The 13923-nt window shown below is 52.9% G+C and overlaps 1 protein-coding gene across 5 annotated transcripts in view; it reads right to left on the bottom strand.

Moving 5' to 3' along the window:
* The window catches only part of dnpep (aspartyl aminopeptidase), a 75025-nt gene extending 61508 nt beyond the window's left edge, over positions 1-13517 (bottom strand). For 2 of the 5 annotated variants that reach the window (XM_072469099.1, XM_072469104.1), the window contains exon 1: positions 4433-4723. In XM_072469099.1, coding sequence (XP_072325200.1) covers positions 4433-4708 — 276 coding nt within the window. In that variant the 5' untranslated portion in view covers positions 4709-4723. Of the gene's footprint in view, positions 1-64; positions 98-4432; positions 4724-11757; positions 11829-13407 lie in introns of those variants that run through there. The other 3 variants (XM_072469132.1, XM_072469123.1, XM_072469113.1) reach the window with 3 other exon arrangements.
* Positions 13518-13923: the final 406 nt, after the last annotated feature.

Below are 13923 nucleotides of genomic sequence, written 5' to 3'. Positions count from 1 at the left end.
ACCTCCCGCTGCCTGGGGAAAGCGGGCAGCATAATCAAAGACCCCTCCCACCCAGCTTACTCACTCTTCCAACTTCTTCCATCGGACAGGAGATGCAGAAGTCTGAGAACACGCACAAAGAGAGTCAAAAACGGCTTCTTCCCCGCTGTTACCAGACCAGTAGTGGGAGCAGGTACGAAAGCGGCATTTAAGGGCCATCTAGACAAATATATGAATCGGATGGGAATGGAAGGGTATGGACTCCGTAAGTGCATACGGTTTTAGTTTAGGCAGGTACCATAGTCGGCGCAGGCTTGGAGGGCCAAAGGGCCTGTTCCTGTGCTGTATTGTTCTTTGTTCTGAATGACCCTCTTATGGACTGACCTCATTAACACTACACCCTGTATGCTTCATCCGATGCCAGTGCTTATGTAGTTACACTGTATACGTTGTGTTGCCCTATTATGTATTTTCTTTTATTTCCTTTTCTTTTCATGTACTTAATCTGTTGAGCTGCTCGCAGAAAAATACTTTTCACTGTACCTCTGTACATTTGACAATAACCAAAATCCAAATCGGGCAGTATAATCAAAGACCCCTCCCACCTGGCTTACTCACTCTTCCAACTTCTTCCATCGGACAGGAGGTACAAAAGTCTGAGAACACGCACGAGCAATTCAAAACAGCTTCTTCTCCGCTGTTACCAGACTCCTAAATGATCCTCTTATGGACTGACCTCATCAAAACTACACCCCTGTATGATTCACCCGATGCCGGTGTCTCTGTATTTACATTGTGTACCTTGTGTTGCCCTATTACGTATTTTCTTTTATTTCCTTTCTTTTCATGTACTTAATGATCTGTTTGAGCTGCTCACAGAAAAATACTTTTCACTGTACCTCGGTACACCTGACAATAAACAAATCTAATCCAGTCTATCCCAGGGTCGAATCTAGTGAACCTTCACTGTACCGTCTCCAATGTAACAATCAACAATGGTTTCATGATCATCATTAGACTCTTTTTATTGAATTCAGATTTCACCATCTGCAGTGGTGGGATTCGAACCCAGGTCCCCAGAGTTTTACTCTGGGTCTCTGGATTAACAGCTCGGTGAAACTTCATTGCAGTGTTAATGTAAGCCTACTTGTGTGTGACACTAATAAAGATTATTATAAAATACCAATACGCCTCCATCTACCCTACTAGATATTTGGGAAATGCTGGCCACATTGTTTGTCATGAAACATAGTGGCACCTACGTGGAGGTACGGGCTGTATTTGAGGTTGACGAAAATTAAGAGATCCAGAAGGTCAATAAAAGCATTAAAAAGTAGCTAAAGGCAAGAAATGGTAATTATTTGCAACCCTCGAGCGATGTGAAGAAAAATTAAGGCTTTTGATTCCCCTCGTTGTTGTCTCTCGATTCGATGTCTACACAGGGTCTCGAGTTTCTGCCACGGCCCTTCGTGTGACTGAACGGACCGATTTTCAGCCTGTTTTCATAGCTTGATGGACAAGTTGTTGCCATTTTGAATGATTGGTAGCAAGCTTCTCCTGTAATGAATCAAATGTTGCCTTGCTTCAAGGAGAGCTTAAGGGTGTCTTTGGAAAGTTTTCTTTGTCCTACCCTTTTCCCTATTGAAAGGCATGAAGGAAGTTGAGATAACATCTTACTCCAGCCCTCTGTTCCTATAATGTGACTGACCATTGCATGCCAAACTCTGCTGCATCAATCATTCTCTGATCCGAAGATGATGTTAGAGGGGACAGAGATCCAGGAAACTGCTGAAATAATCAGACATCACAGCAGAGTTGAAGCCTGTCCTTACACAAAGTCTCCCCCCCCCCCCCAGGTGTCCTTTGCCAACAAGAGTCACTCGCAAACAATCAAATGTGCGCACAGTTGAGATATTTTTGTTCGCCATGGCACAGCTGGTAACATTTTCACACAAGCCAGAAGACTGTAGATTCCAATTTCCGAGGCTCAAGCACAAAATCGAGACTGACACTCCAGTGTGGCACCAAGGGAGCGCCACACTGTTGGGAATGCCACCTTTTGGATGAGATATTAAACCAAGGTCCTATCTGCCCTCTCAAATGGACGTAAAAATATTCCCCTGGAATATTTTGAAGAGCAGGGGGAATCTCCCCAGTGTTTTGGCCAATATTTTCCCCTTGACCAACATTACAAATATAGTTAATCTTGTCTGTGTGGCACTGCTGCTTGTGGGAGCTTATAATAGAATAACCTTTTATTGTCACAAGTATGAAGTTACTGTGAAAAGCCCCTAGTCGCCACATTCCGGCACCTGTTCGGGTAAGCTGGTACAGGAATCGAACCCACGCTGCTGGCCTTGTTCTGCATCACAAACCAGCTGTGCGGAAATTAGCCACATTGCAATGATGACTATACTTCAAAAATGTTTAATTGACTGTGAAGCTTCCAGTGCTCATGAAAGGCGCTATATAAATGCAAGCCTTTCTTTTTTTTTTCTTTCCCATGATTAAGCTCTGTCCTGTTCCTACCTCAGCTGAGGGGTACAGCACAGATTATCCACCCTGACTGCACCCAAACGCTTTGCTTACAATTTGCCACTGGCACAGCCCTGAAATGAAAATAAACACCAAATAGTTTAGCGACTCGAAAAAACAGCTTGTGTTATTTTGGCATGAAATCTTTCATCTCCACCTCACTCCGAACAGTTTACTGCTTCAGTTTCACTTGTGGCTTTTAATTTTCTACTGCGACATCATTGGAATGGAGAACGGAAAGAAAAACTTAGATTTCTGCAGGGTCTTTCACCAGCTCAGGATGTCACCAAGTGCTTCCCGTACGGTGAAGTATTTTTGAAGGTGTTGCCACTGCTGTTACAGAGGAAACACAGACAGCGATGGGATAGTGACTGGGTGACGGAATCACAGACCGGTTATGGTGCAGAACGACTTCCTTTCTGAGATTGGAGGAACTGGGATTGTTCTTCTCAAAGCAGAGAAGGTTCAGGAGAGATTTAATAGGGGGTGCTCAAAATTGAGACGTTTTAGAGGAAGTAGGGAGAAACTGACTGCTGGGGGAAGTGCGTCAGTAACCAGTGGCCCTGGATTTAAAAATTACAGTATTGTTTTGGCGCAGGAGGCGGCCATTTGGCCCATCGTGTCTGCACCAGCCCTCCAAACAAGCATCATGCCCCTGCAGTTTCTATTGAATGTCTCGATTGAGCCTGCCTCCACCACACTTCCAGGCCGCGCATTCGAGACCACGACTGGGTGAAAAAGGTTTTTTCTCACATCACATTTGCTTCTTTTGCAAATAACGTTAAATCTGTGCCCTCTCATTCTTGATCCTTTTACGAGCGGGAACAGTTGCTCTCTGTCTGTCCTCCTCATGATTTTGAACATCTCTATCAAATCTCCTCTCAGCCTTCTTCGCTCCCAAGGAGACCAGTCCCAACCTCTCCAATCTATCCTCATAATTGAAGTTTCTCATCCCTGGAACCAATCTTGTGAACCTCTTCCGCACTCTCTCCAATGTGTTCACATCCTTCTTACAGTGACCAAGGAGCAGGAATAGAGCATACAGGCCCTAGAGCTTGCTCCCAAGATGCTGGCTGAGGACTAAATATTGACCCGAGACAATCTCTTCTCCTCTTCCTTGAAATAGTGCTGTGGGATCTTTTACCCTCTCCTAATTAGGGCAGAAGAGGACTTGTTTTAAACTCTCAATTAGCTTTAACATGCCCAAAGTTAGGTCACTGGGAGAAGTGAATGTGGGAGAAGTGAATGCGGGAAAAGTGCTCTCCTGATTGCTTCTTCTAACTTCCGTGGACAATCACACAACCGGTAGCCAACTGCCCCTCACAGCCCAATAGCCCGCCATTCACAACCTGAAGCTACACACGCAGGATGCTCATGCTACATGTAAAACCCTGTACAATCTTGCGGAAAGAAGTTGCAAAAGGGGAGAAATTTGGTCAGGGAAGGGAGGGGGAAAATGGTAAAGGATCCTCACAGTTTGGTTTCCCCACATACCAACTTAATTTTATTTCCAATGAACACTCCTATCATTCCTTTAAAGCAGTGGGCAAATCGCTGGCTTTTAAACCAGACCAAGGCTGGCCAGCAGCGCGGTTCAATTCCCGTACCGGCCTTCCTGAACAGGCGCCGGAACGTGGCGACTAGGGGCTTTTCACAGTAACTTCATTGAAGCCTGCTCGTGACTATAAGCGATTTTCATTTAATTTTTCATTCATTAAATGCAGACAAGAGTCTGCATTAAATGCAATCACATCGATTTCTGGCTGGATCATACTGAAGCACAGGAGAGGGGTGGGAGCCTGCCATTCACCTGGCACCTTGGAAGGTGAAAATACACCACACTGCGAGAAGACAGAATACTGGCTAAAACCAGTGAGGTTTTTTTTAAGAACATACAGTTCTCGCCCGGCTCTCTCACCTCGGCCGATGCCTTTGCCACCTCCACCCTCATCGGGCCGAATGCCTCCTCCACCAATGACCTCAACACGACTGCCATCTCTTTCCTCAAGGCCTCCATGTGCCTCACAAACAGTTTCTCCAGCTCCACCACCATCACCTCGGTTATCTTCTCCACCGTACGTAGCGCGGCCCCGCCTTGCAGTTCGGCTTCCGCCATCCTGTCAACACTTTTGCTCGTCTTCTCCTTCGGCGGCGAACCCGCGTTTCCTCCTTTCTTCGACGCTGCTCTTCGCATCCTTTAGCGGCTTATTGTTTTTTATCTTCTTTCTTTTCTCCTCTCCATTCACCCTCCTGTCCTTCATCAATCTGACTTATTCTTTTTTTGAAAAAAAAACTTTTACCAAACTTCCTTAAACCTTCTTTCTTTCTCCTCTGCATTCACCCAGAGCTCCCCTGGGACCAGGCTTCAACCTTATTTCTTCCTCCTAGGTGGGAGCCATCCGACGTGGAGCACCCTCCCTACAGACCCTCCCTCGGGCCTGCCGCCTCGGCCTCTTCGTAGCTCCGCCCCGCTGCTCTAACCAGCCGCGCCGGGCCTAGCGCCTCAGCCCCTGCCGCCCGACACCTGCGCGGGGTTCTTCGCCGGTTTTTAAACCGGCCCCGCTGGCTGCTCGTGACGGCCCCAAAGGCCGACGATAGTCGGGGGGTGCGTGAAGACTCGGGGATTTCCCCAAAATCGCCGCGAATCGCGGCCACCGGCGGGAGCTCTTGTTGCTCTGGCCGCCCTGCTCGCCCACGCCACCGGAAGTCCTCGAATGCCCAGCTCTTCTGAAGTCCAAATACATTCCTTGAAAGAATTTTGTCCCCTTATCTTGGAAACGATAAAGATAGTTTTGAATCTCTTTTCAGCAAGTCTGCACTGTATTGTAACATTTAGGATTTTCAACCAACTAAAGTTGCACAACAGATCTTAAATCAGTTTGCAATTAATATTTTTTAAATAATCTTTATTGTCACAAGTAGGCTTCTATTAACACTGCAATGGACTTCCGGTTGCGGCTATGTGGAGCTAAGTCGCACGTTCGGCAGCTCCCGCTTGGAACGGACTTTTGGGCTCTTTTCAGGGCCCCCAACGGTATTTTTTCGACATTTCCCGAAGTGGGAAGAAGATTGTAATATTCCGACAGTGTATGGCTTGGACCAGGAGCGGGGCGACTAAAAAAGTGGTGGTGAACCCAAAGAAAGTGCGAGGGAAGAAGAGCAAGATGGCGGCGGGCGGGGACCAGGCAGTGTGGATGCAGTGGACGCAGGAGCAGCAGGTGGTTATCCAGCGCTGCTCCAGGGAGCTCAAAGCAGACCTGCTGGAGCCGATGAAGGCTTCTATCGACAAGCTGCTGGAGACCCAGACGGCCCAGGGGGTGGCGTAAAGGTGGAGGCGCACGAGGCGCTCCACAAGAAATGGCAGGAACGGTTCGAGATGGAGAATCGGTCGAGGCGGAAGAATTTGCAGATCCTGGGCCTCCCAGAGGGGCTGGAGGGGTCGGACGTGGGGGCCTATGTGGTCACCATGTTAAACTCGCTGATGGGAGCGGGGTCCTTCCAGGGGCCCCTGGAGCTGGAAGGGGCCCATAGAGTGCTGGTGAGGAGGCCCAAGGCTAACGAGCCGCCGCAGGCAGTGCTGGTGCGGTTTCATCGGTTCGCTGATCGGGAGTGCGTGCTCAGGTGGGCCAAGAAAGAGAGGAGCAGCAGGTGGGAGAACGCGGAGGTTCGAATATATCAGGACTGGAGTACGGAGGTGGCGAAGAAGAGGGCCAGGTACAACTGGGCGAAGGCGGTGCTGCACAGGAAGGGGTTGAAGTTAGGCATGCTGCAGCCGGCGCGACTGTGGGTCACCTACAAGGACCGGCACCATTATTTTGAGTCCCCGGAGGAGGCGTGGGCCTTTGTTCAGGCCGAGAAGCGGGACACAGACTGAGGGTCGGGGTGGGTGGTCGGGGATTGCTGTTGATGTGTTACATTTTGAGGGGGGGTTCTTTGCTCTTGTTTCTTTTTGGTTCAGTGTGGGTGGTTAGGGCACTGTTTTGGTTGGGTCTGTTGGGTGGGCTCTTGGAGGGGGGTTAGTTAATGGAGTAGGGGTGGATGACCGGTAGGGGGGACGGGGCCCTGTGGGGGAGGGGGAGGCCCGAGTCGGGGACTGGGCCTGTAAAAGGAGCTGTGTCAGAGGTGGCGGGGCCGAGCAGGTGGAAAGTGTGGGCGTTTTCCCGCGCTGAAGGCTGGAGGGGGCGGGGCGGGGTAGCGAGGGTTGTTTCCCGCGCTTGGGATGGAAGGGGGAGGCGGAGAGCCTGCTGATGGGTAATGGAGGAGGAGGGGATGTCCCACAATGGGAGGAGTCGAAGGAGAGGCGGGAGTGGCTGGGGTCAGCAGGAGTCAGCTGACTTGCGGGAGCGCAATGGGGGGAGCAAAGCAGCTAGGAAGGGTCCTAGCTGGTGGTGGGTGGGGGGAACCGGGTTGCTGTTGGTATGGTCAAGGGGGAGCTGGAGCGAGTAGAGAGGGCTGTGACGGGGGTCTGCCGCTGTGGGAAGCGGGCCGGGCGTGGGGTGTGGGTGCGTGGATGGCCGAGGAGGGGTTATGGCTAGTTGGCGGGGGAGGGGGGGGCGGGTAGCCCCCTGATCCGGCTGATAACCTGGAATGTAAGGGGACTGAACGGGCCGGTCAAGTGGGCCCGAGTGTTCGCGCACCTGAAGGGGTTGAAGGCGGATGTGGTCATGTTCCAGGAGACACACCTGAAGGTGGCCGACCAGGTAAGATTGAGGAAGGGGTGGGTAGGTCAGGTGTTTCATTCGGGGCTGGATGCCAAAACTCGGGGGGGTGGCGATCTTGGTGGAAAAGAGGGTGTCGTTGGAGGCATCGAGCATTGTGACACAGACAATGGCGGCAGGTATGTAGTGGTAAGCTGCAAGGGGAGAGGGTGGTGCTGGTCAACGTGTGCGCCCCGAACTGGGACGATGCGGGTTTTATGCAGCGCATGTTGGGTCGGATCCCGGACTTGGAAGTGGGGGGCCTGATAATGGGGGGGGGACTTTAACACGGTGTTGGATCCGGCACTGGATCGCTCCAGGTCTAGGACGAGTAGGAAGCCGGCGGCGGCTAAAGTGCTGAGGGGGTTTATGGACCAGATGGGAAGGGTGGACCCTTGGAGATTCGCAAGGCCGGGGGCGAGGGAATTTTCATTCTTCTCGTATGTTCATAAGGCTTATTCCCGGATCGACTTTTTTATTATGAGTAGGGCGCTGATAGCGAGAGTAGAGGATACAGAGTACTCGGCGATAGCCATTTCGGATCACGCCCCGCATTGGGTAGACCTAGAGCTGGGGGAGGAGAGGGACCAGCGCCCGTTGTGGCACTTGAAGGTGGGGCTGTTGGTGGACGAGGGGGTGAGTGAGCGGGTCCGAGGAAGCATAGAGAGATACCTGGAGGCCAACGATAATGGGGCGGTCCGAGTGGGGAGGGTCTGGGAGGCGCTGAAGGCGGTGGTTAGGGGAGAGCTGATCTCCATTAGGGCCCACAAGGAGAGGAGAGAGCAGAGGGAGAGGGAGAGGCTGGTGGGAGAGATGGTGATGGTAGATAGGAGGTATGCGGAGGTGCCCGAGGAGGGACTGTTGAGGGAGAGGCGTAGCCTCCAGGCCGAATTAGACCTGTTGACCACCAGGAAGGCGGAGGCGCAGTGAAGGAAGGCCCAGTGGGTGATTTATGAGTATGGGGAAAAGGCAAGTCGGATGCTGGCGCATCAACTTCGGAAGCGGGACGCAGCTAGGGAGATCGGGGGAGTTAAGGATAGGGAAGGGAGTGTGGTGCGGAGTGGGGTTGGCATCAATGGGGTCTTCAGGGACTTTTAAGAGGAACTGTATCGGTCCGAGCCCCCCCGGAGGAGGGAGGGATGGGCCGCCTTCTGGACCAATTGAGGTTTCCGAAGGTGGAAGAGGGACTGATGGCAGGATTAGGGGCCCCGATTGGGCTGGAGGAGCTGGCCAAAGGGATAGGGAGCATGAAGGCGGGGAAGGCACCGGGGCCGGACGGTTTCCCGGTCGAATTCTACAAAAAATATGTGGACCTGTTGGGCCGGTTGCTAGTTAGGACCTTCAATGAGGCAAGGGAGGGGGGGTGCTTTGCCCCCGACGATGTCCCGGGCACTGATCTCCTTGATCCTGAAGCGGGACAAGGATCCCCTGCAGCGTGGGTCTTACAGGCCGATTTCGTTGTTGAACGTAGATGCCAAGGTGCTGTCGAAGGTCTTAGCCACGGGAATTGAGGATTGTGTGCCGCAGGTGATACACGAAGACCAGACGGGGTTCCTGAAGGGGAGGCAGTTGAACGCGAATGTGCGGAGGCTCCTGAACGTTATTATGATGCCGGCGAGGGAGGGGGAGGCGGAGATATTGGTGGCGATGGACGCTGAGAAGGCCTTCGATAGGGTAAAGTAGGGGTACTTGTGGGAGGTGCTGAAGAGGTTCGGGTTTGGGGAGGGGTTTGTCAGGCGGGTTAGGCTGTTGTACGAGGCCTCGATGGCGAGTGTGGCCACGAACAAGAGGTCTGAGTACTTTCGGTTGCATCGAGGAACGAAGCAGGGGTGTCCCCTATCCCCCCTGCTCTTCGCACAGGCGATCGAACCCCTGGCTATGGCACTGAGGGAGTCGAGGAACTGGAGGGGTTGGTGCGGGGCGGGGAGGAGCATAGGGTGTCGCTCTATGCGGACGATTTGCTGCTATATGTGGCGGACCCGGTGGGGGGGATGCCGAAGGTAATGAGGATCCTCAGGGAGTTCGGGGATTTCTCAGGGTACAAGCTCAACATGGGGAAGAGCGAGTTGTTCGTGGTTCACCCAGGGGACCAGGAGAGGGGGGTTGGCGAGCTCTCACTAAAAAGGGCGGAGAGGAGCTTCAGGTATTTGGGGGTCCAGGTGGCCAGGAGCTGGGGGGCCCTGCATAGACTTAATTTCACGAGGCTAGTGGAGCAAATGGAGGAGTTTAAGAGGTGGGATGCGTTGCCGCTGTCCCTGGCGGGTAGGGTGCAGTCAGTTAAGATGACGGTGCTCCCAGATTTTTGTTCCTGTTCCAGTGCGCCCCCATTCTTATCCCGAAGGCCTTCTTTAGGCGGGTCAACAGGGGCATAACGGGGTTTGTGTGGGCGCGAGGGACTCTGAGGGTGAGAAGGGTGTTCCTGGAGCGGAGTAGAGATGGGGGGGGGGCTGGCACTGCCCAACCTCTGTGGGTACTACTGGGCTGCCAATGTGGCGATGGTGCGCAAGTGGGTGATGGAGCGGGCTGCATGGAAGAGGCTGGAGACAGCGTCTTGTGAGGGCACAAGTCTGGAGGCGCTGGCAACGGCGCCGCTCCCTCCAATGAGGAATACCACGAGCCTGGTGGTGGCGGTTACCCTCAAAATCTGGGGGCAGTGGAGGCGGCACAGGGGGAAGTGGGGGCCTCGGTGTGGACCCCAGTACGGGGAACCACCGGTTTGTCCCAGGGGAGAATAGATGGAGGGTTTTCGGGGTGGCACAGGGCAGGGATAAGAAGGTTGGGGGACCTGTTTGTGGATGGGAAGTTCGCGAGCCTGGGTGAGCTGGAGGAGAAGTATGGGCTCCCCCCGGGGAACACCTTTAGGTATTTACAGGTAAGGGGGTTTGCCAGGCGGCAAGTGGTGGAATTCCCGCGGCTGCTGCCACGCACAGTACAGGACAGGATGCTCTCGGGGGGGGTTTGGAGAGGGGACGATCTCGGAAACTTACCAGGTGATGCAGGAGGCCTCGGTGGTGGAGTTTAAAGGTAAGTGGGAGGAGGAGTTGCGGGAGGAGATCAAGGAGGGGACGTGGGCAGATGCCCTTGGGAGGGTGAACGCTTCCTTTTCGTGCACGAGGCTCAACCTCATACAGTTTAAGGTGCTGCACAGAGCACACATGACCGGGACAAGGATCAGCCAGTTCTTTGGGGGTAAGGACAGGTGTGTTAGGTGCTCAGGGAGCCAAGCAAACCACACCCATATGTTCTGGGCATGCCCAACGCTGGAGGAATTTTGGAAGGGCGTAGCGTGGACGGTGTCGAGGGTGGTAGGATCCAGGGTCAAACTGGGCTGGGGGCTCGCAATATTTGGGATTGCAGGGGAGCAGGGAGTGCAGGAGGCGAAAGAGGCCGGTATTCTGGCCTTTGCGTCCCTGGTAGCCCGGCGAAGGATTCTTCTTCAGTGGAAGGATGCGAGGGTCCCAAGCGTGGACTCCTGGATCAACGTTATGGCGGGGTTTATTAAATTGGAGAGGGTGAAATTTGCCTTAAGGAGATCGGTGCAAGGGTTTTTCAGGCGGTGGCAACCGTTCTTGGACTTCCTGGCAGAACGGTAGACAATGGTCAGCAGCAGCAACCCGGGTTCTATTTTATTTCTGTTTGTTTACACTGGGGGATCTGAGGGGGTGTATATATTTGCTATGTGTTAATTCGGGGTGTTAATTTATTATTTATGTATCGGGGGGAGGGGGCACAGGGGTTGTTTTATTTTGTTCTGTATTTAAATCTATTGGATTCCTTTTTCATTTTGTTGTTGATATTTTGTGAAAACCTCAATAAAAATTATTTAAAACAAATAAATAATTGACACTGCAATGAAGTTACTGTGAAAATCCCCTAGTCGCCACACTCCGGCGCCTGTTCGGGTACACAGAGGGAGAATTCAGATTGTCCAATTCACCTAACAAACACGTCTTTCGGGACTTGTGGGAGGAAACCGGAGCACCCGGAGGAAGCCCACGCACACACGGGGGGAACGTGCAGACTCCGCACAGACAGTGACCCAAGCCGGGATTCGAACCTGGGACCCTGGCGCTGTGAAGCGACAGTGCTAACCACCGGACGCAGGGGGGAAGAGACACCCGTGTGAGGGGCCGGGGGGGGGGGGGGAAAGAGACCCCCGTGTGGGGGGGGGGAAAGAGACCCCCGTGTGAGGGGGGGGGGGGGAAGAGACCCCCGTGTGGGGGGGGGGGGGGGGGGAGAGACCCCCGTGTGGGGGGGGGGGAAGAGAACCCCGTGCGAGGGGGGGGAAGAGACCCCCGTGCGAGGGGGGGGGGGGGGGGGGGGGAAGAGACCCCCGTGCGAGGGGGGGGGGGGAAGAGACCCCCGTGCGAGGGGCAGGTTGAGACCCCCGTGTGAGGGGCGGGGGAGAGACCCCCGTGTGAGGGGCGGGGGGGAAGAGACCCCCGTGTGAGGGGCATTCACACCACAGCCCGGCCCGCGCACCGGGGTTCTGGAGCACGTCCGCCCCGGCGCCCAGCCAGAGCCCGCCGCGCCGCGCCGCTCCTACCTGCATGGCTCCGTCCCCCCGACTCCGCCCGCTGCAGCGCCACCCGCAGCCCGGGAGGAGGAACTGCAACCGCCGTCAGCCCCGCCCATCCCGCCTGCCAATCACTCACTGGGGGCGGCCCTCCCTCACTCCCTCCCTCACTGGGAGGAGGGGCCTTCACTCCCTCCCTCACTGGGAGGACGGACCCTCTCCCTCACTGGGAGAAGAGGTTGTCACTCCCTCACTCAGGGGGGTTGGTCACTCACTCACTGAGGGAGGGACCCTCACTCACTCCCTCGGGGAGATCCATCAATCTCCCACTCACAGGATGGTCACTCAGACTCTCAGAGTGAGTGATGCTCACTCACTTTGAGTGAGAATATAAGAACATAAGGACTAGGACCAGGAATAAGGCATATAAATGTTCCTCTCTCTGCCTCTCTGATTTTTAGTTCAAAGCTCTCTCTACTGTCCTAATGAAAATTTTTTCAACAGGACATCAGTCGCAGCCCAGATTAAGTGAAGCCTTTCCAATCTGAACAGCTCTCTTTCCTCCCCAGTACTGGTGCCAGTGCTTTGCATCAAAATCCCTGTCTCCTTTGCCACTCTTCGAGTCAACTCTCTGATCTGTCTGACCCCATGTCAATTTACACACTGCAATCCACAGTTTATTATCTTGGATGTTCTGCTTATTAACTTGGACTCTAGCTCCTAAAACATGCTCAGCAAAAATCCACCATTGGTCCCTACGTGGACCCACGCCCCTCCTCCAGCCAGGAGGGCCCTGGCACCTGGCAGGGAGCACAACTTTCAAAAATCCTGGCTACGGCTGCAGAAGCCAAGTGCCGATTCCCCGTCATGTCACTGACGCATTTCATGTCACCATCCAGCACTTGAATGGCTTCCTATACCCTGCTGCTGGGTTTGTTTACTGATCCAATACAGGCAGCAGTAACCTTGAACCTGGTGGATAAAAAAGCTGCACTTGAGATCTCCTTATCTCAAACACAATCTGACCACTAACAGTCCTGTACCACCTCCGAACCCAAGGGGCGTTAATGTCTACTGGATCAAAGTGTCCAGTAACTTGCTCTCCCTGATGCCTCGCAATGCCAGACCCTCGGACACCAGCTCAACAATCCTGAGCTGCAATTTATCGAGACGCAAACACTGCAGCGATGGTTGTCTGGGTCCACACATAATAACAATAATCTTTATTGTCACAAGTAGGCTTACATTAACACTGCAATGAAGTTACTGTGAAAAGCCCCTAGTCGCCACATTCCGGCGCCTGTTGAGGTACACTGAGGGAGAATTCAGAATGTCCAATCCACCTAACAGCACGTCTTTCGGGACTTATGGGAGGAAACCGGAGCACCCGGAGGAAACCCGCGCAGACACGGGGAGAACGTGCAGACTCCACACATTGACCCAAGCCGGGAATCGAACCTGGAACCCTGGCGCTGTGAAGCAACAGTGCTAATCACTGTTATAACCGTGCCGCCCCAGCACATGCTGCCAGGGGTGGCAGACTGCCTGTCCGACCATCCCTACATAACCTTATTTCATGCATTTAATTAATTAAAGTCTGAATACTCAACACATTTTATAGTTTATAGCCTTTTAACTAATTGCTCAGTATTAGTTTGAGTTATAGGTAGACTAATTTACCTGCAAGACAAACTACTCCAAATATTGAAGGCAAAAAAACAGCACCCCCGTCCTCTGTACCAAATTTCCAACTCCTTCACTCTGTCACTCTGTGTTTTTGAAGACTGTGCATCAGTAGGTACTGTTTACTTTTATTATACCCTGATGAACCACACCCAGTTAAAGTGCTCACTCCGCCTTTGGCTCACAGTAATTCAGGCAACCACCTTTAGCTGATTGATTATCATTTACAGACAGTTTACCTACAGTTTCGTTTCCCGTTTTTGAACATCCACATTAAACCCAAAAAGTTAAACAAAATTTCAATTGGAGACAGTTCAACTATTTCTAATTCACTGAGAGTTACACATTTATCAAATTCTCAACTTTCATTGATCCTGTTTACGCCCACTCTGTACGAGCACAAGGATGAACTTCGAGCTGGAGAGAGTGAGCGTAAGGCTATTACAGACTGGTCCATCGACTTGGAACTTAGCCGGGGCTGGAGATCTGCAGGTGGACAATGGAAAGGCTTTA

Source organism: Scyliorhinus torazame, chromosome 2 (assembly GCF_047496885.1).
Source record: "Scyliorhinus torazame isolate Kashiwa2021f chromosome 2, sScyTor2.1, whole genome shotgun sequence".
Classification (NCBI taxonomy): Eukaryota; Metazoa; Chordata; class Chondrichthyes; order Carcharhiniformes; family Scyliorhinidae; genus Scyliorhinus; species Scyliorhinus torazame.
Note: the sequence above shows the minus strand (reverse complement) of the source record. Positions and strands in the feature narration are given on the sequence as shown.